This window comes from Mastigoproctus giganteus, chromosome 1 (genome assembly GCF_048544385.1).
Source record: "Mastigoproctus giganteus isolate SK-2022 chromosome 1, ASM4854438v1, whole genome shotgun sequence".
NCBI lineage: Eukaryota > Metazoa > Arthropoda > Arachnida > Uropygi > Thelyphonidae > Mastigoproctus > Mastigoproctus giganteus.
Window position 1 is genome coordinate 167,196,138 of NC_143575.1, and position 21,460 is coordinate 167,217,597.

At 40.2% G+C, this 21,460-nt stretch overlaps 1 protein-coding gene across 5 annotated transcripts in view; it reads left to right on the forward strand.

The window, feature by feature from the left end:
- Positions 1-21,460, forward strand: part of baz (par-3 family cell polarity regulator) — a 760,042-nt gene that overhangs the window by 166,822 nt on the left and 571,760 nt on the right. For all 5 annotated transcript variants that reach the window (XM_090374871.1, XM_090374873.1, XM_090374874.1 and 2 more), the window contains exon 2: positions 18,959-19,063. In XM_090374871.1, the coding sequence (XP_090230997.1) occupies positions 18,959-19,063 (105 nt within the window). The remainder of the gene's footprint in view (positions 1-18,958; positions 19,064-21,460) is intronic.

Sequence of the window (21,460 nt, forward strand, 5' to 3'; positions counted from 1 at the left end):
ACTTCATCATCTCACTGGAGAGAGTAAGTTGATGTTTTGACCCAACTCTGGAGGTCCCAAATATATGCCATGTTGGTTTTAACCTCTAAGGCAACTCTAGTGTTGGACTGAATGATGAGAACAAGATCGTCGGCATAGGTTAAGGGAAGAACCCCACCCAGGTACATCCCCAGGAACTCATCGAAGACAATGGACCATGTAAATGGTCCCAGGACAGAGCCCTGGGGACAACCCCAGAAGACACTTCTTTTGACTGTTTGAAAATTGGTGACAATCTGCACTCTTCTGTCTTCAAGTATGATTTTAAGCCATTGTAAAGTTGCTGGAGATCCTGCCTGCCAAAGTTTCCAAAGGACACTGGGCCACCACAGTCGAACGAAGGCCCCAGAGAAGTCGACCATTATAGCCAAGGAGTATTTTGCTTCCATTTGTGTGGCACGAGTAATTAGTCTGGAGATGGCATCTTCTGTGCTACATCCATTCTTGAAGCCAAATTGATGTGGGGATACAAGTTTCTGTTCAGTATATCGGTTGGCAAGTCGATAGAGTAAGAGCCATTACTGGAGTGTTGCTAGGATGGAGAGCAGTGCTATTGGTCTATATGGTGCTGGGAATTGCGGTGGTTTTTCTGGATTTTTGAGGATAAGTTTGAGTGTCTATTTTTCAAGAAGCGAGGAAGGTTCCATTGACTAGACATCTGTTAAAAGGACTTAGCAGAGTGGTGGGATAGTGTTCAGCAAAATTCTTGATAACATCTAATCAAAGAGGTCACATCCAGGTATTTTCCCTTCATTCATCTTGGCCAAGGCCATGTTTGATTCTGTGGTTGTGAATGGTTGTTTGTCTATTCCTGGAATATAGGTTGCATTGCTGGCTATGATCTATTGTTCTGGGGATAGCTGTGTGTTGATTGTTGAATAGGATATTGCTCAGTGAGTCTGTCCAGGAGTAGTTGGTCCCATCGGGTTTGAGGATTTCATACAAGACTTCTCTGGTTAATTTGTTACAATTCGGAAGACAATTCCCCAAGGGTCACTGTTTCCAGTTGTGGCCATCAAAGACTGCCATGATGCTTTCTTGCATTTTCGTATTTCCTGAGTGTAGTTATTGCACACCACTTGGGAGATCTCTTGTGCAGCTTCAACCTCCCAAGGAGGGAGATGAGTGTGGGTCAGCTGGAATGTCTTCTGGGCAAGGTGAACTTCTTGTTTCCTCAGGTCACAGATCTGCATTCCACCAAGGGACAGCATATCGATATGGCTTCCTTCGGGGAATGGCATATCTCAGGCTCTCCTTATAATCTTAGTTATCCTATTTATGCAATCCTCAGGTGAGTAGATATCAGGAGGTTGGTTGTCTTCAGGTAGGTTCCTTATTAACTCGTCATGTAAACGTTGCCAGTCTGCTTTCTTAGTGCGCTAACAAATTATGTAATGGGGAATAGGCGGAGATCGTTCCACAGTCCAGCAGGTAAGCTTGTTTACAGTATCTTGGGTGTGCATGGTCATGATGCCTATCATACTTTCCCCATGGGGGCTGCTGAAGGTGGACAGTTGACCTGAGCAATTTAATACTCTTAAGCCAGATAAAAGGATAAACTCCTCCAGTCGAGGGCCATTTCTCATTGCAGTTCTGTCAGGTGTTGTGCCATGACATAGGGCAGAGTGACAGTTTGCATCTATACCTATTACCAACTGCCTACCAGGGAGGTGATGTAATGCTGCCTGTATTAGCAAAATTGCAGTGGTAATGCCCTCACCAGGATGGCTGTAGAGTGAGAGAAGGTACAGGGATTCAAGTGTAGTTAAGATTTGTGCAAGGCACTGATGGCGGTACACAGAGGTGTGATGTTAACAGCAGTGATCTCTGGGCTTTTAATAATTACCACAGCTCTTGGATGGTTATTGGTGTTGTGAATAATCTTGTATGAGGCATGGTATCTCATGACATTCCTCATGTGGACGTAGGGTTCCTAAGTAAGGCATCAATGTGTTGCTCCTCTGCCTTGATTTTTAGTTGATCTGGGACCACCCTCACCCTTAGTGCATTTAGCTGCAAGATGTTTATCTTCTATTGGTTATTTGTTGGAGAGAGTTTATCCATAATCCTAGTTTGGTATATGCTCTTGATCTTTTTTTGTACAGGGCAATTAATATCTCTAATTGATGGGTCGTGCAGAACCTTAGCTGCTTTGCATGCAGCATATGCCTGTTGGGGGCTGTTCTTTGGAGGGATAATCTTTAAACTCGTGCCCCTTTTGGGCACAGTGCCCACAGGTGGAATCGTGCTACACCTGTAACACTTCGGGACAGAGATACTCTTTGAATCTGTGGCTGCCCCAGACCACAAAAATCTTATTTTGAGATGCTATTATTTGTCATGCCCTAGGTGACAGCTGAACCACCCAATTGCCATTGGTAGGCGATTTGACCTGGTTTTATATTTGGGAATGATGTCCTCTGTCACTCATTCTTTTGGTAGGTACATACTCAGGTTCTAGAGATATATTTCTTCTTTAAGCTGTTGTAGGGTTATGCTCTGGTCAACGTCAAACAGGACGATCAATGACTCTTTCCTTTTTGGGGCTTCTGCTTTTAACCCGTAGCTGGTGATATCTGAGTTCTTAAGGATTGTTAGTGGGTCCTCCCTGGTATTAGTTTCTTTTATTATACTGGGGTTCCTGGTCTACCTGATGCTTCTTATTCTAATTGCCTTCATTTACTCCTTCACATTTTTGATGGGAGCTGCCTTAACAGCTTCACTCGTTTCGAGCTGGTCATCCTGGCTTCACCAGTATTACATGATGCTCCAGATGCTTCTTTGTTGTCTTGTTTGTAGGGGTTTTACTTGAGTCGGCAGTGAAGGGCTGCCCTGCACCTCAACAAAGGAACTGGAGCATTGTAGCATTTGATTTTCCCATTCCTGAGAAAGGACGTCAAGCTTTGCTTGCATTCTTTCATTCTCAATATGGAGGTGTAGCACCACTGTTTGTTAGTTTGTTATTTGGTTTTTAGGAGCATTAGCAACTAAGGCCATATTGCTCCGGGATATGCGGTGGTCATTCCCTGACCTTTCCGCATCCTCCGTATTTGGTGGTGAAGGGCTCGAACCCCGGTCTAATCAAGAAGTGTGTGTTACGCACTGCTGATCCTTCCCACCTGGCTACGGAGGCCGCCTGTAGCACTACCGACTCCATTTTGTTAAATAAGGCAATGACATCAGCCCTTGTGGTTGCAGTGATCCGATTGGACTTCTTAGCCATAAACTTCTCAAGGGAACCTTGTATAGTTTTGGGATCCTCGCGTTTTGAACCACTAGAGGATTCATTGACTTCTTTTGAGGGTAGGGAAGTCAGTACCCAACTAATGTCACCTCCTCTCCTTACATTTCATCTTGCTCTTTGTGGGTAGTTCTTTACTCAGTGTCTTTGTTTTATGAATGACTCCCGAAAATTGGCTGAGTCCACGCTGATTTCCACAGGATCAATTGTTAGATCCGTAGACGGATTGTTCAGTTGTGTTCTATTCCTGTTCCATCCTGCTACTCTGTGACAGGTTAGGTTGTTTGCTTGGACACTGAGGGTCAGGCTGTCCTAGACGGTCCTTTATGTTTCTTGGAAGGAATTTTTATTTGAGTTTTTGATTGTGATGATGTCAGTTCTCAGCGTAAAGCACGATATAATGTATCTTTAGAAGTATTATCTACCTGATAAGTTTTACCAAGTAGAATAGCCAGATGAAAAACCTAGTTGCATAAAAGTTTTGAAATGGTTAAAAGTGGTGTATTGGTATCTAGGGAAGTATCCACCATTCAAATAATATCCTAAAAATAAGTAATTCCTTTGGGGTGGTGTAGATACCGGTACCTCATTCTCGGAGTCAATAGGAAGGCTACTCTATAAGCTTCTAATAGTTAGCCCGAACTTTCAATTTTTCCCATTTCATGTAATTGATATACATATAGCTTTATTGGCTTGAAAATCTACGTCAGCAAGGCTACAGGCCTAATATTACCCATTTTGATCAAAATAGCAAGGTTTATGTGAAGTAAACAAGGTGGAGCTGTATCCAGTATGGCCACCTACTTTTCCCACCAAAATTTGGCATCAAACTTCCTTTACAACAGGGCAACTCCCTCACTATTCAGGCGCCTCCATAGCCAGGTGGGCAGGAGCAGCAGTGTTTAGCACACGCTTCTTGATTAGACCGGGGTTCAAGCCCGTGACCACCAAATACGGAGGATGTGGAAAGGTCAGGGAATGACCACTGCATATCCCTGGAGCAATATGGCCTTAGTTGCTAATGCTCCTAAAAAAAAAAAAAAAAAAAAAAACCAAATAACAAATAACAACCCTCACTATTCTAAGCAATATTTCAGGCAACCCCACTTAACGCTGATAATTTGTTCCTGAAAGACCGCGCTAAGTGAATCAGTGCTAAGCGAGTGCCGTATTCCCTAATGTAACATATATATCTGTGAGTTGTGGTCTATGCCATAGGATATTATTTCCTAATCAATAATAAATGGTAGTAAAAATACACACAGACGTCGGCCAAAATATTTAATATACAAAATATGTACGTATAAAGTATTCTATGTTATATACGTATATAATTATATGGTAAGTAACTACATTACTTAAAAAAAAAATTGAACTTAAATTGCCAATTAAAATCATGAATTTATTAATCTGTTAGACCTGGGCTGTCAAGTTTTCTTATCTTGGGACTGAAAAATGTGTCTATTTTGGGTTGTACTTTGTCCATCTTTCTCTCGTACGAAATTATGTAGGGTGTAAGGTGTAAGGTGTGTTGGGGGGTCTAACGGCTCCTGGGGTTTCCCCCATCTCCGCGTAGTTTCTATGTTTCGGGCAAGCCTGAGATTTTTTTTTTTTTTTTAAATATATATGGTTCATGAGCTATGTGGCATGTTGTGCCTTTTGTTCATCCGGCCTATTAGCCGCCAGGCCCCTAGTGGGACCTGACGTTTCCACACCCTGCCACAAGGAGGCTGGCCGGGTGTACCCAATGAAGCTATTTTACTCTGGCGGGTCCTGCCACTTACTTTCCTGAGATTTCAGTGGCAAGGACCTAAAAAAAAAAAAAAAAAAAAAAAAAAAATGTATATAAAAATAAAATACATTGGAGAAGTCGCGAGCATAGTTTAGTAAGTTAAGGTTCTTTTAAACATCGTTTGGGGTTTACACTGAAAGTCTGTAAGGCCTAAAAGGTCGGGCATAAATTTTGGTGTGTCTTAAATTTTGATGTTGGGCTGATCGCTATGTAAGATGACAGTTTTGGGTGGGGAGGCAGAAGACTGGGGGTGGAAATAGGAAGCAAAGGGGTCGATAGAGAAGATGACCCCCCCCCCCCCGTTTTTCAGTGGAGCATGCCCATGCTCCACCAGAGGGAAAGAAGGGTGGCAAAGGGAGAAGAGGGTTCTTCCCTTGCGAGGAAATGGGGTTTAAAGAGAATCCTGCAGGTGCAGGATCTGAGAGCCAGATGGCGCTCTACTCTAGCTCTGGGACGTTTCAGTGTTGGTCTCTTTCAGGAATTTCATCAGTGTGACGAGAATTTGTCTTGTCTGTGGTAGTTTTCCTCAAGATAGTTGTTTTCTCCTTTTCCTGTGAGCAGCTTTGATTGGCACTAATGGTGCATTTTTTTGAACTGTTGGATTTTCTTCTTTGTTTCTGGTTTGTTTGAATTTCTCCGTTGTTCTGGTTCATCCATTCCTTCTAAGTTTAGGCTTTTCTATTGAGTGTTGTTGTCTTCCTGTTGGACAGATTGTATTGCAATAATTGTTTTCCTTCTTGTAAATAGTTGAGTTGCAAAGTTGGTAAAAGCTACAAACTCCTCTTGTGAATTCAGGAGTCGGGATTCTTGGTTAATTGGATTGTACTGGATGTTTCTAATGAGGCTCGCTCTTATGTCGTCATAATTTTCACATTCATGCATGATATGAGTCCATGATTCGGGTTCTCCGCAAGTACAATTTCTATCTTCTGTTATGCCTAGCATGTTTAGCTTTTCCTTAAACGGACCATGACCCGTTAGTAGATACGTAGCGTTAAGGCCCGGGAAAAACCACAGTGGGGCTTTCGGGTGCATTTTTGTCACCAGTGTAAGAAATTTATGGGTTATTGCTCCTTTGGTGGTTTCATTCCACCTTCTTTGCCAGGTTTCTGTTAGGAATTCATCTATCCTTTTTTGTTCCCTCTTCCAGCCACTAGTCACGTCAAGGGTTATGCCACAGGTTGTAATTGGAATCGCTTTTTTGTGATAATACACTAGTCCCGCGCGAGCAACTTCCAGGTCAAGGGGTAGTGCACCTGCAATGACCTGGAGCGCCGCCGTACTAACTGTGCTACTCGCTCTAGTGATTGTAAGTAGTATGTTCCTCTGAATTGTTTCAAGAATTTTCCTGTTTGTTACTGTGCTGGTTTTTGTCATCCATACTGGCGATCCGTACGTAATTACCGGGATGAAGAGGGTTTTGTAATATAGGGAGAGGATCTTTTTATTTAGCCCCCAGTCCTTACGTGTGATTCTTGATATAAGTGCTGTGTATATGCGTATCTTCTTCCTGAGGTAATTTAAGTGCGGTTTAAATGAGAGATTGCTGTCAATGATAATTCCTAAGTATTTTATCTCGTTTGATAATTTAACTGTTATTCCTTCTACTTTGATTTGTGGTGGCCTGTTTAAGTTTAGTTTCCCTTTCAAGAGGACCGAGTTGGTTTTTTCCGGTGCTAGTTTTAGGTTATTTAGTTTAACCCAATCCTGTAGGATTTGCAGCGCTCCATTTGCTTGTTTTTCAAGGTTGGCTCTTGAATCAGCTGCTGTGATTAAAAGTAAATCATCGGCAAAGGCCTTCGCCTCAACCTCCCCCAGGTCCTTGCAGAGAAAGTCATCGAGGACCAAGTTCCACAGGAGTGGCCCCAGAACAGAACCCTGGGGGCAGCCCTTGCGAACTGCACGTGATAGGCTGGAATAGGGCGCAAGGATCTGCACTTCCCTGTCAGTGAGATACGACTTTACACAGTCAAATAGATTTTTTGGAAGGGCTCAGCACGAAGCCTCGCCAGGACGCTCGGCCACCAAAGGGTGTCGAACGCCCCAGCGAAGTCCACCGCGATCACCAGGAAGTACTTGCTGGTACATTGTGCAGCTCTGTTAAGGAGATCTCGGATCGCATCAATAGTAGAGGTTCCAGATTTGAACCCATATTGTTTTGAGTTGCTAAGGTTTGCTTCCATATAGTGCTGTTCAATTCTCTTGTGTAGTAGTCTTTCCAGGATTTTGCTCACCGTCGATAGCAAGGCAATTGGTCTATAGGATGTTGGCAGTTCCGGCAGTTTTGTAGGGCTTTTTGGTATTAATTTTAAGATGGCTTTTTTCCATTGTGTTGGAAAGTGACCTTGCTCCAGGCAACTATTGTACAGTCGTAGTAGGAGTTGTGGGACACATTCAGCAGTCTTTTTAATCATCTCTGGTTCAATTAGATCTAAACCTGGGCATTTTTTGTTTTTTGTTCTGCCCGACGCTTCTTGGAGCTCCTCAAGAGTAAACGGCGGTTCTTTGTGGGTGTTTATGTAACTTTCATTTGCGTGACATATCTCCTCCTGCTCCAGTGTCAGTTCTGTTGGCGGTTCCACGAATATTGCTGCAAGAATATTTGCAACTGAGTTTCTCCACGTTGTAGTCAGTGAGCCCTGTGGCGTTTTTGTTGCCACCATAACTTCTCCTCTGGGGAGCTTGCTAGTTATGATTTTCAACACCACTCCCCAGGGATCGGTGTTTCCTGTTGTTTGGACGAATCTCTGCCAGCTTTCCCTTTTGCTCTTTTTGATTTGCTCCGTGTAGTGATTTCTAAGCTGGCGGTACCTGTTTCTCATTTCCGTGACTTCTTCCTGTGGCCAGCTTCTTCTTGCCCTTTGAAATTCTCTTCGTTTTCCCTGTACCATTTTCCTTAGCCTTTGCAGCTCAGGGGTCCACCAAGGCATTGGCCTTGAGATCGGAGTTCTCCTTTTCATGCTTGCTTCCGCCGCCGTGGTGATCATTTTAGTCATGACTCTTTGAAGGATTTCCGGATTTTCCATCTCCGATTGTATATTTCTATGGGCTTCCATGTAGGCCTGTTCTTGGCTACTTAGTGTCCTTTTGAATTTGTCCCAGTCAGCTTTGTGGATGTTGAATCTGTTCTGCATCTGTCTTAAAATAGGTATCCTTTCCAAGCTTCTGTTTATGGAGTATGTGATTGTCCTGTGGTCTGAAGTCGTCCAATCACTTTGCACTGTCCAGTCGGAGATATAATTTTCAATATTCCTTGTCACCAGGGTAACATCTATGGTCGATTCCCACAGTGTGTTTGAGAATGTGGGAAGGCAATGAGGTTGATTCATAACAGTAAAGATGGAATTTGATAGAAAGTCTTCTAACTTCTGTCCATTTGCTGTTGCTCGTCGATCAGGGGTATAGCTATGCCACTGTGGGGACCGGCAATTTACGTCCGCACCAATAATTATCTTGTTTCCAGCTAGGATTTGCTGGACGTTTTCTAGATATGCTGTAGCAAAGTCAATTTCTACGCCGGGTCTACAATATAGAGCGATTATATAGATGGTTCCAACAGATGTGATCAGCTGGGCACAGGCTGCCCAGGGTGTGCAGAGCTGTTGGATTTTAGTGACAGTTATGTCTGGATTCCTTACTATAATTGCCGCCCAAGGCGTATCTTCTGTACAGTGCACGATTTTGTACGATATAGGGTATCCCCTCACCCGCTTCTGATGTGTGTATGGCTCCTGGACTATTACAATATCAGTGTTTTCCTCGTCTGCTTTCTTTCGGATCTGCTCTACCACTGCTCGGGCTCGCTGTGCGTTTAGTTGCTGTATCTTTAGGATCCCGGTGTTGTATGATCGTTTAGAGAGTGTCCCCATAATCGATCCTGGCCTGGTATAAACTCTTTGTGTGGATGTATGTTGGGCAGTTTGGATCTCTGATTGAGTGTGCATGATCTAATTTTAAGCTTTTGCAGTTGGCGCAGTTTGGTTCGCTAGCTTTATTCGGGCAGTTTTTAAATTCGTGCCCTTTTCCCGAGCAGTGGCCACAGGTAGATTCCTTCTGTGTGCATGTATGCGTTGTGTGGCCATGCTTGCAGCAGCGAAAGCATTTTGGTATCACCACATGCTCTCTGAAGCGCAGACTACTCCACTCGACATAGATTTGAGATTGGTCCTTGATGACTTGCCAAGCAACCGGAGCTAACTCTATCGTCCAGTTGCTATCTATTCCGTTTCTTGCCTTTGTTTTGTATTTGGGCATAACCATATTTTTTGCTTCCTTGTGTGGGAGGACCTGTTTGAGATTCTTTCTAAAGATTTCCTGGGCTAGTTGTTCTGGTGTTATGTCAGAGTCGACACCAAACACGACAACTGAGGGGCCCTTTCTTCGCGGGATTTCCGCCTTTAACCCAAGTGTCGTTATTTTGGTGTTTGTCAAGATCTGCTCAGCTTCCTCTTTGCTAGCCATTTCTATCACCACTTCCGGGTTTCTAGTTTTCCTTATTGACTTGATTCTTGTGTTTTCAAAGTCACTCTTCATATTTTGTTTAACCTTTTGTTTTATTTGGTCGCTTGTATTTTTCCCTTCTTCTGTTGGTCTCAGGATTACTAGATTTGGTGTCTGCAGCAATGTTTTTTGTTTCTGACCTTGGTCATTGGTCTTGTTTGTGTCCTCAGGAAGTGTGTTCCTCAGCGCGTCAGCGTATGATGGGGTGCGCTGTAGCATTTGTATACCTCCATCAGTCTTGTATATTTGTAGTGCTGCGATTGCTTTTTGGTGTTCTACATTAGTTTGAAGTAGAATAATTTCTAGCTTTGTCCACTGCAGGACTATCTTTGCTCTTATTTCAGAGGAAATTCTGCTGCTATTATCTCGCATTATGGTCTCTAGCGCAGCTCTAAGCACAAGCATTTGGTCAAGCACCGAGCCTTGTGGCAGGGTGGGGTCGAGGGGGAGTCCTTTTTCCCCTTGCTTCAGGTCTTCTATTCCGTTAGTTGGTTCTGGCGGTTCATTAGCCTCAATGTTACTCCTGGTTTCCCTGTCATATCTTGCGATGGTATTTTTCCTCTGTTTGCTTCTGGTTATTGCGCCTTGTTTTAGGGTCTTGTTCTTCTGCCCTATTTTTGATGTTCATATCTTGTTCTCCGTCTTGCAGTGCCAATTGACTATATGGTTGGGTTGGGTTGTATCCATTCATTGTTTCTGTTTCATCTGCCTCCATTTGCTCAACTTTCGTTATAATGGGATATCCGGTTTAACGGGGTTGAAATTTTGTACGTTTTAAAGAGGTCTGAAAATGCTGCCGAACGTCAACAGTGTCAGGTCCGTGTGATGATTCGAAGCCGCACGTCAACGTGTTTGGTAGTCACACAAAACTTAAGCCTGTTTGTCACTGCAGCAAAACAAAGCTTTCTCCAATTGTGAACGGGACCTCCTGCTGTAGAGTATCGCCGCAGGCAGGGAGGTGACACGAAACGGAGAGAGAGCGAAGGGAAAATGTTATTGCTCAGCGAAGCTAGTGTCCACTAACTGCAAATTATGCTATACAGAATTACTACAAGCTAGCGTCCATCTTGAAGAAGTGCATTGTCTGTCCCAAGCCAAAAGGAGAAATATACAAAATACTTAACTTTTGCTGGAGCAGCGCAGCTGAAACTTCATACACGAGTAGACGGGCGTTCATCGATGGTTACTGGATCACTTCTATGGTCGAGCATTTAATATAATTCATTTAAAGTACTTTTGAATAAGAGAGCTAAACACACACGGTGTACTAATAGGCGCCACCTGGCGAACCCAAATTATGTAGGGATTCATTTCTTTTTTTTTTTAAATTTCTTATTACCTTGGAAATTCGTTCCATGTCAGGGTCGTTCTTTATTATTATTATTATTATTAGCCATATGGTGCAAGGAAACCTGAGGCTTATGCTGCACCAGCCAAAAAATAATAAAATGAAATAAAGAATAATAAAAATAAAATTCTGAGTTACCCCGAGAGAGAAACACAAAGAAAGAGAAGAATGATTATATCCATCTAAGGACCCTGGATGTGCCAAGCCCATACTCACCAGATGTGAGCCCCTGGGGTTAATCAAGCACTTTTTCAAGGTGTTGAAAAGCTTTACTAAGTCCTTTTGCAGTCAGCAACTCTATCGGTTCTTCATCTGTAGGATCTTGATCATCATCTCCCTCAATTGCACGCATTTTTTCTTTTGTCATTTCCATTAATTCTTCATTAGAGAGGCCATTCCTGTCTTCGATCATCTCTTGTACTGTGCCATCGTCAGTTAAGTCCAATCTTGCTTCTTTTCTGAGGTCAACAATTTGTACATTAACATTCTCAATCGAATCATCAATTTCTTGGGAACCCTTTATGCAATTCTTCCAACCTTTTCTCCCCACACTCCATTCATGGTTTCTGAGTCACTTCACCCCAGGCACTTAATGTTGTAGGACTTCCAAAACTCCTTTAGTCTTCCTATGTTTTCACCAGTGTTGATGGCTTTAATAGCTTGGGAAAAGGTGTTCCCTATGTAGTAAGCTTGGTCCATTAGTTGGATCAGAGATGTAGTGTTTGGTTGCATGCAAAAAATTTTTATGTGATTGTTCAAGTCTCCTAAGCTTTATTTGCTTGGATGTCCTGGCACGTTGTCCATGATCAGAATTGCTTTGTATTTTTCGCACAATATCTTTCCACTGCTGGACAGAAGAATTCAGAGTACCAATCAACCAAAATAGGCCTAGTTCCCCAAGCTTTTTTTATTAGCCTTCCAAATTAGAGGCAGGTTTGATTTAGTGAAACTTAAGTCCTTGTATTTTCCGAATGGTAAACTAAAAGAGATTTTTAATTTAAAGTCCCCCCGCAGCATTACCACACAACAGTAAAATCAAGCGATCCTTTGCCGCTTTGAAGCTTGGCATATTTTTTCTTCTTTCGATATGAAACTTCATTTAGGCATTCATTTCCAAAAAAGTCCTTCTATGTTAAAGGGCCAAAACTTTCAAAAAAAGAACTTGTGAAAATTATTGAAGGGGTGTTATATTGCTTAAGTTTAAAAACTTAAGCAATATAACAACCCTTCAATAATTTTCACAAGTTCTTTTTTTTGAAAGTTTTGGCCCTTTCTTGATCTGCAGTTGTGGATTCTCCCTGGCTTGCTACGTTGTGAAGGTTATAGCTCTTTTTAAATTTATCGAACCAGCCCTTACTAGCATTAAATGGTTCCACATTTTTTTCAAGTTGAGCTTTCTTCTGATCTTCATTTGCTTTTTCTTCAATAATAATTGAACTTAATGGAATTCTGCATTGGATATTATCTTCAGTAAAATTATTTTGAAATCTCTCCATTTCAACCCTAATAGCCCTAGTCAATTTAGTTGCCAGCAGTAGAACAGCTGTCTTTCCTTTTGATGTTTGTTTGTTATTTGGTTTTTAGGAGCATTAGCAACTAAGGCCATATTGCTCCGGAGATATGCGGTGGTCATTCCCTGACCTTTCCGCATCCTCCGTATTTGGCTTCATTTTGATAAAATTAATTCTTTATTTTTTATAATCGTTTTTACAGTTGAACCTGCCAGTCCTAAATTATTGCACACATCCACTTCTCGTTGGCCAGAATCAATTCACTTCAAAACATCTAATTTAGTTTTCAAACTCAATCACTTTCTTACCTTTGTAGTCTTCGTACTGAGGCCAGACGTTGCTTTTTCATTCTTATCTGCCATTATTAACTCTTCCAAAATGTAATTGTGTTGTATTAATTATGATACAATGTTTGAGTAAACTGTCTGTTACGGACTATGTGTAGCACTGTACTGAGTGATGACTAGACTTGGGATAAATGCATCTAACGCAATGTTGATCTCGGCACTACGTAAAACACAGGAGCTCACATCTGGTGAGTGTGGACTTGGCACACCCAGGGTCCTCAGGTGGATATTATCATTCTTCTTTTTCTTGGTGTCTCTCTCTCTCTCAGGGTAATTCAGAAAATTTTTTTTTTGATACAATGTTCGAGTAAACTGTCTGTTACGGACTATGTGTAGCACTGTACTGAGTGATGACTAGACTTGGGATAAATGCATCTAACGCAATGTTGATCTCGGCACTACGTAAAACACAGGAGCTCACATCTGGTGAGTATGGACTTGGCACACCCAGGATCCTCAGGTGGATATTATCTTTCTTGGTCTCTCTCTCTCTCAGGGTAATTCAGAAAATTTTTTTTTTGGCTGGTGTAGCATAAGCCTCAGGTTTCCTTGCACCATATGGCTAATAATAATAAGTCACTGGACTGCAATTAAATTAACATGGGAGAAAATTTTACTGAGTGTGGGAAAATTTCTCAATTCGGCATGGGAAACGTTTAAATGCGGTTTTGCTATGCTATTCATTCCCATGCTATTGACTACACTAGATGAAATGTTTTCGTTAAACATGCCAAAAATTCAATCTGTAAAAGAATTCAATTAAAAAAAAATTGTACGCTGGTAAAAGAGTGTTATAGTGATTGTGACAGCGTTATGGTGAGATACGGGTTATAATTAAGAACAGTGTTATAGCGAATCAGTGTAAAGCGAGCCCCGTTATAATGAGGGCTTACTGTACTTCCAAAACACTCAAATTATTTATAATTTGTGCATATAATTTTCAATTATGGGCATGACCGAAAGACAACTAAAAATAGCACATATTCGGGAACATCCAAATATCCTTTATCCAAAGGCACAATACAAAGCGATCAAACGCCACCTGAAGGAAAAATGACACACGATTTTGACAATTTTACATAAAGAGTTACTTGTAGCATGAACACAACCACTAGCAGTGTGCACAACACTAATGATTGCTATATATATTCCTGTGTGTTCTGTTATTTTTTTTTTATTATTATTACTATTTTTTTCCCTGTAAACAGCGACAGAGTTCAGGGTAGAACTCGCAAGATTTACTAAGCTTCGGCTGAATTCTGTTGACGTTGTAGTGATGTGTAAATTAATCATAAGAATTCTAAGACCTTTCAGTTCTCACACAATCGTTCTGGAGAGAGTTTTTGTAAGCCTGGACAATAACATAACAAAAGTGCCAATATCACAGAAACAATAGCAGATTTACTTGCTTTTAATTGCAAAAGTTTCTCTTCCAACCTTCCTTTTCATTATTATAAATATCATTTAACTTCCAATCTCTGTTAGATAGACTTCTGCAAATCCTGTCATGTGTGAGCCAGATAAATATTTATTCATTTATCAGCAATCTTTTTTTATGCCACTTATGTTCAATGGAACATCGTGGTATCCTTTGCTTCTATTGTTAGCTTAGCTTTGCTAAGCTAACAATAGAAGCAAAGGATACCACGATGAATTAGAATTATTCTAAGCTAACAGTAATTCTAATTTCCGAGTAATGTGATTATAAACTATTTCGTAATTTAGCCAAATTTATCTCTTAATATCTCTTAATATCTTAATAGTTTATGATCACCCCATGTATTGTTATTCTCTCTCATTAAGCTCATCAGTTCATTTTGTATCTCTTTCGGTCTAAACCTTGAACAGCATTGGTTAGGGATCTTTTAGATGTGTATGTTTTCCGCAATGAATCTCCCGTGGAAAATTTTTGAATTACAAAGCAATAAAAATGGTCGAGTGTGTGTTTTTTTTTTTTTTTTTTTTTTATGAAAACCCCAAACATGAAAGGTAACAAAACCTATAGTACTTAGTACCATGCATGGGTTGAAGGAGAAGTATGGGGATGCCGGAAACTTTGCTCTAAAGACTAAACATGGGTTTCACCACTTAAAGCCTCCAATAAGCAAAGTGGTGGTATTTCACTGGTTGATGAAAGTCACCTACCACTAGGCGGAGGGTGTAAAACGTGGCGGATAGCACGACCGGTAAATTACATGAGCAGTCTGTAGTAATCTAACCAATCTTGTCTAAACATCAGAAATGGATACAACCCAGTTGTGCAGTCCATCCACACTCGCCATTCATTAAATTCATAAATCAAAATGACACCACCGTTGGTGGCTTTATCTTGTCTTGTCTTGTCGATCATGCTTACAAGTGTTTGTCACTTGAAGTTTAGCATCCACAGAAAATACACTGATAGACTCGTTTTGTATTACTGCATGTCAGTAATAAAAAAAAAAAATTGATGATTACTATATTCCTTTGATCTTGTATTGTACAGAGCTAGACGTTTTTGAACTTCACTAATAAATATTCCTGTGTCGAACATATTAATCAGTTTTAAAAACACAAATAAAAAGTCGTAACCCCAACGAGTAAGTCAAATGCTCCCGTGTCATCTGTCTCCTATCTTGAAAACAAAAAGGCACGTGTGCGGATTGAACGTGCCCAGTTGCATTGTGTTTGTGGACCTGTGAGGCAGTGCGTCAACCTATCCTGCCCACTAAACATTTTATACATACTAAAAATATTAAGTATAAAAGGTTTAGTAGCCTCTATAATTACCAATCTGAATGTTTCTCATTTGGCTTTTACAACATTAATTGCTTTCACTGAAAAGAGTTTTTTTTTAAAAATGTCTGCTCCCATTATAATCGCATTTTCGAAAACAAAATCTTTTATCCATAAAATCTTTTATGTACTATCCTTGAATAAACCCCAAATCCATACACTATGATTGCTGCCACCTGAAGGTTCCTTTACTAGAGGAGTCTTAATACTCGATGAATCACTACTAATAACCAGAACAAGAATATTGATTTCTCTTGTTGCCAATATAACATGTTGGTATAGAAAGAAGGCAATTAGCAAATAGAGAAATGTTCTGCTACCGAGTGAATTTCCCACCCATGAATTCCAGTTGATATCTGGAAAGTTAAGTTATCCCATAATAAAACTTTCTGATTTGTTGGCCCCTCTATTTTTCTAAATAGTTCATTAGCTCCTCACAGTCATTTGTACTGTAACAAACTCCTCCACTTAACTTTGTTTTTCCTGAGATTTTCACATCAGATTGACTAAACATTACACTTGTTTCTGTTTACTGGTTGTGCTGTTTTAATGTTTAAAAATTTGACATTTGTTCATCAGTACTTCAAACTCGTCAAAGTTATGTACTCTCCTAGCATTAAATATAAGCAAGTAATTGTCTATTCGTGTTTTTAGTAATTCTTACATAGCATGCGTAATTGCTTGTCCCAATGTGAACTTAGTCCTTGTAATCCCTACCCCTTGCTTTTCAGGCTGCTGCATGTTCCAAGAATGAACTTTGCCTCTGCTTGCAGCTGCCATTAAACTAGTAATCTGTGTATTCTCCACTCCTTCCATGAGTATCCAGTCTCTGTAAAATCAGCATCTCCTGTTAATGAGTACAGAATATACTGAGAAAAATTCTACCCATGAGCTTATTAGAATTCCACCAACGATCTGATTTGAATGATAAGGCTCTCATATGTACTCCCTACATTAAATTAAATCCTGTCTTGCGGCTTTTTCTCAACATTTTTCTATATTTAAGTAAATTCTCTGATATCATTAGTACCAATGTGTACAAGTATTATCTTTTGTGTCCTTAAAAGATGGCTGTCCTACAATGTTATTAACATTTTCTCTTGGCAGACACCCTGGTTCTATTATATCCATCCTTATTACATAAGAAATTCCCTGTTTGTACGTCCCTAAGAATAAGATAACCTCCTGTGGAATTAGCATATCCTGCTCCTGGTGATTCCACTGTGTGGTCTGATGCGTGTGGGTAGGCCCTGATGTTAAGGTGGGCAGCTGAGCACTTTATGACTGTCCTGATTTATTTCATTCAGTACATTCTTCAGTTTCTCGCTGGATGAAGAAACCCATTTTCTCATGGAAATTAGAGTGGCATTATGGAAATAATCATTTACCACTGACAAATAATCGAATTGTAACTATAATCGGAAACCCCCTTCCCTGGGGCGGAGAGTTTTATTTAATATATTAAAATTGAAGTTTTAAAATTAAGTTTTAATATCAATAAAGGTTCCATTACTCCACTGTCATTTCCTCCCCACCCACCCCATTTTACTTTGGTTTTCAATATCACGACACCAGTCTACATTCTAGTTCTAGTTTATAATAACAAATTACCAATTAGCATATCTAAGTTATAATTATGATCTCAAGGAACAGTTCTTTCGGTCAGCAGGTAAGAAGTTTATTTATATCACCACTTGAGAACCCTGGGGGCTTACATCTGGTGAGTTTGGGCTTGGGACACCTAGAGTCCTGAGCTGGATATCATCATCCTTCTCTTTCTTGGTGATTCCCTTCTACTTTTGACTCTCTCTCTCTGAGGGTAATTCGGGAACTTTTTCTTTTTTCCTCGTGCAGCATAAACCTCAGCCTTCCTTGCACCATATGGCTATTAATAATAATGAAATGATATGTGCTCTTTTTTCAGAAGCACATTGATATTTTTAAACTATATTGAGGATGGGGAACTTTCTCACTGAGGGGGGGGGGGGTTCAGGCAAAATTTTGAGTTAGAAATCATAACTGTAAATAATAAGATGTAGTCGAATATTCAAAAATTTTAGCCCAGATATGACGAAGTCCAAATGATAAACAGTCTAAAATTAAAAATAAGTGAGATAGACCTTGGTGCCTTTGCCTTTTAGTATTAGCAGTGGCGAATGATGCAAGAAAGCAAATTTATGTGGCATCAGCAAAAAAAAAAAAAGAAAAAAAGCACGACACCTCCTACTCTCTCTTCATTCCTTCCAGTGGTTTGTCTAGTTCTTTCTTGAATTTATTTAAGTTCTCAGCTTCTACAATAACAGATAGAAGTTTGTTCTGGCAAAGGCAAACTTCCATAGTTATATGGCCAAGTTCCTGGAAGTATGAAAGATATGAATGCATTGAGAAACAACGGGGAAGATGAATATTTCTTGGTTACTCAGTTCGCATTACAGGTTTAATCATGTATGAAAATCTAAGTAAAGAGAAGTGCACTCCTTTTCCTTGGGGCATTTTTAACATAACTTTCATTTTAAATTCCATGTCTTTGAACTATGTGAGAAGGGCAACAAGATTAGTGAATGGAACAAAGGATTGCTCTTACAAAGAAAGGATTAAGTTTTGCAAATTATTAGGTGCCTAGTCTGGTGCCTAGTCGCAGGTGCCTAGTCTGGAGACTAGGCACCTGCGAGGTGATCTGATTGAGGTGTATAAAGCCTTGAATGCTTTGAGCATGCTCAATGCTGATGGGATTCTTCCTCTTGCTCAGAATAATCACCTGAGAGGGCATAAATTCAAATTGAGGAAAGACAGTTGTAGGATAGATGTGCGGAAGTTTGCCTTTAGCCAGCAGGTGGTTGATTGCTGGAACAAACTTCCATGTGTCGTTGTAGAAGTTGATCGCTTAAATAGATTAAGGCAGAACTTGACAAACATTTGGAGCAAGTGGATGGGTGAAATAAGGGTGGTTTTTTTTTTTTTTTTTTTTGGCTGATGCTATATATGCTTTTTTGCATCATGTGCCTATGCTAATGTGGATTAAGAGGCAAGTACCATAAAAACATACTCTTGCTAAAATTTAATTAATAAACTTTTTCTCTTAAGTTTTGTGTGTAGTTCAAGTAACTGGCAAAGTTTGTTAATCCATACTTTGTCTTTTGTATCTTGCATCATATATGCTTTTTGTATTGCATCATGCAAAATAATGTCAATAGTCATTATCATTTTTTTTTTTAATCATTTCAACAAATGCCTAATTATTCTTATGAAATGTAAGAAAATAAGAATGTCCCTTTGTAAATATATTTAAGAATAAACAAATTTTATTGCAATTTAGACATAAGTTACATACATTAATGTTTATGTTGATTTTTATGTTTTATCTGTTCTGTAGTGTGACATAACAGAAATTGTTTATTTAATTAGGATCCTTCAACTTGGATAACTATTCACAACCTGAAAAGTTCAAGAGATGAAGGAATCTTGTATCCTGATGATTGTCTGAATGATGTTGCAGATGACAGAGAGCAGGTATGTTTTGAACAGTATATAAGAATATAAAGTACAATAAGAATTCATTAACATGATGAAACAGTCAGAATCTGTTTTTTATAAAACATTATGCTTATCGAATCTCACCACTCTACAATTACCATTTTGAGTGGATGATGGGGTATTCTGTACTATTACAAACAGTGATAATTATTATAAATGTAAATTTTAAGTATTGCCTTTTCCAAACCATAAGATCCAACATACAAAGGGTACTAGGAAAGTTTTGCAATACAGCTTTGTTTATTTAATTTTTTCAAAGTAATTTCCTCTACATTCAATACACCTCTCCATCCTCCGAAACCAATCTTTAAACCAGTTCTGCCAAGTTTCACTAGGGAGTAAAGCACACTCGTTGTCCCAAGCCCGTAGAAGGTCCTCATCACTGGAAAACCGCCTCCCTTTTTGCTTCATTTTCACATGCGGGAACAGTGCAAAGTCGCAGGGAGCAAGGTCTGGACTGTAGGGAGGGCGCTCGAGAAGTTTCAGTCCTGTCGTGGTCAAATATTCGGTGCAGGCTTTGGCGCGGTGAGCTGGAGCATTATCGTGATGGAGGTACCAGGTGTCCATTCTTGACTTTGGCCGCAGGTTCTTCATAGATCCAATGACTTTAGGCAGGCATTGTTCAGTATACCACTTAGCTGTGACTGTCTTCTGCATGTCCAAAACGACACGTTCCACAATTCCACTCGATTTGAAAAATACAGCTATCATTTTCTTCTTTACAGATCGGGATTTTCTGACAATTACGGGTGTGTCGTCATCATCAAAGACCCAAACTTTGTTTTGAGCCTTGGTCGGCAGATCGTAATAGTACAGCCAAGTCTCGTCACCTGTCACGATGTTGTTCACATACCGAGATTGTCCCTTATCAAACTTTTTTAACATCTCCCGGCACCAAGTCACACGTCGTGTCATCTGCTCTTCAGTCAGTTGATGCGGCACCCAGAGAGAACAAAGTTTCTTCACGTGCAAATGATCTTGCAGAATCGAACGAATTGCTGGTGCATTTAGGCCCAAAGTATCCTCTATATGTTGGTAGGTCACTCGCCTGTTTTCGTCAAGCATTTTCCTCACAGCAGTAACGTTTTCCTCCGTAACTGACGTTCGTGGCCTTCCCGGCCTCTCCGAATCCTCCAGAGTGAAATTTCCCCTTTGGAATTCTCTATACCACCTGAATATCGTTGTACGATGTGGACAATCATCATCTAGTGCAAGAGTCATTTCTTCTAAGCACTGGTCTATGGTTAAACCACGCACGAAATTATACCGCAAAACTGTCCTTATCTCATTTCGCGACCACGATGCCATCGCAAGCACTTTACACTCTCACTACTAATGAATAACTGAGCCCATCGACTTGGCGCGGCGGCTACTATGCATGTATGAACATGTCCCAACAAGCAGCTTCCTGTGATTCATTGTTGCGTCATATTGCAAAACTTTCCTAGTACCCTTTGTATTTCATTTCATAGAAAATATTACCTAAAATTCCCCTGCATATTTTGGTCCAAATGTGTACTAAGCACACTCAATGATACATTTATCTTTAGTTATGACTAGAGACAGTATGATCAAACAATCCCGTTACCTTTACCATAGTAATGATTACTGTAATAGTTCACAATGAAGCATTGGTGTTTTATGATGAGTAAGTGCCATTTTACTCAGATATTTTTTTTTTTTTTTTTTTTTTTATGGAAACTCCAAACACGAAGGGTATTAGAACCTTTAGTACTTAGTACCGTGCTTGGGTTGGAGGTTGAGAAGACGAAAGAAGATATTTGTTGACATTGGACTTGAACGTCTGTAGACTGTAATTTTCAGGAAACACATATGAAGGAAGGTTGTTCCAGAAAACGGCAGTTGAATGAATAAACGAGGAAGATGAAAAGTTGGTTCTGTGAGTTTGAAGTTGGACAGTAAATGGATGTTGGCTGGTGGCGGCACGTGTTTGGACTGTTTTGAAAGAGAGAGCGGGAATTATAGAAGCGAATTCAGAAGAACAGTGCCCGTGGAAGTATCTGTAGAAGAGGCATGCAGCAGAAACAGTACGTCTATGAGAGAGCGAGTGGAGAGACTTTGTTAAAGATTAATCATTAATTAACCTAACTGCCCTCTTCAGAATGGAATCAAGAAGCCTGAGAGAGGTTTTGGGGGCACTACCCCAGATGTGGGAACAATATTCCATGGCAGGGCGGATTTGTGATTTATACAGAGTGAGCAGCTGTTTGGAAGAAAACTAAGGCGAGAGCGAAAGAGAAAACCAAGTTTTTTAGATGCAGAGGAAGCAATATTTGTAATGTGCTTGTGCCAAGAGGAATTAGAAGTCAGGGTAATCTCCAAAAGAGATATATCATTTTGCCTAAAAATTGG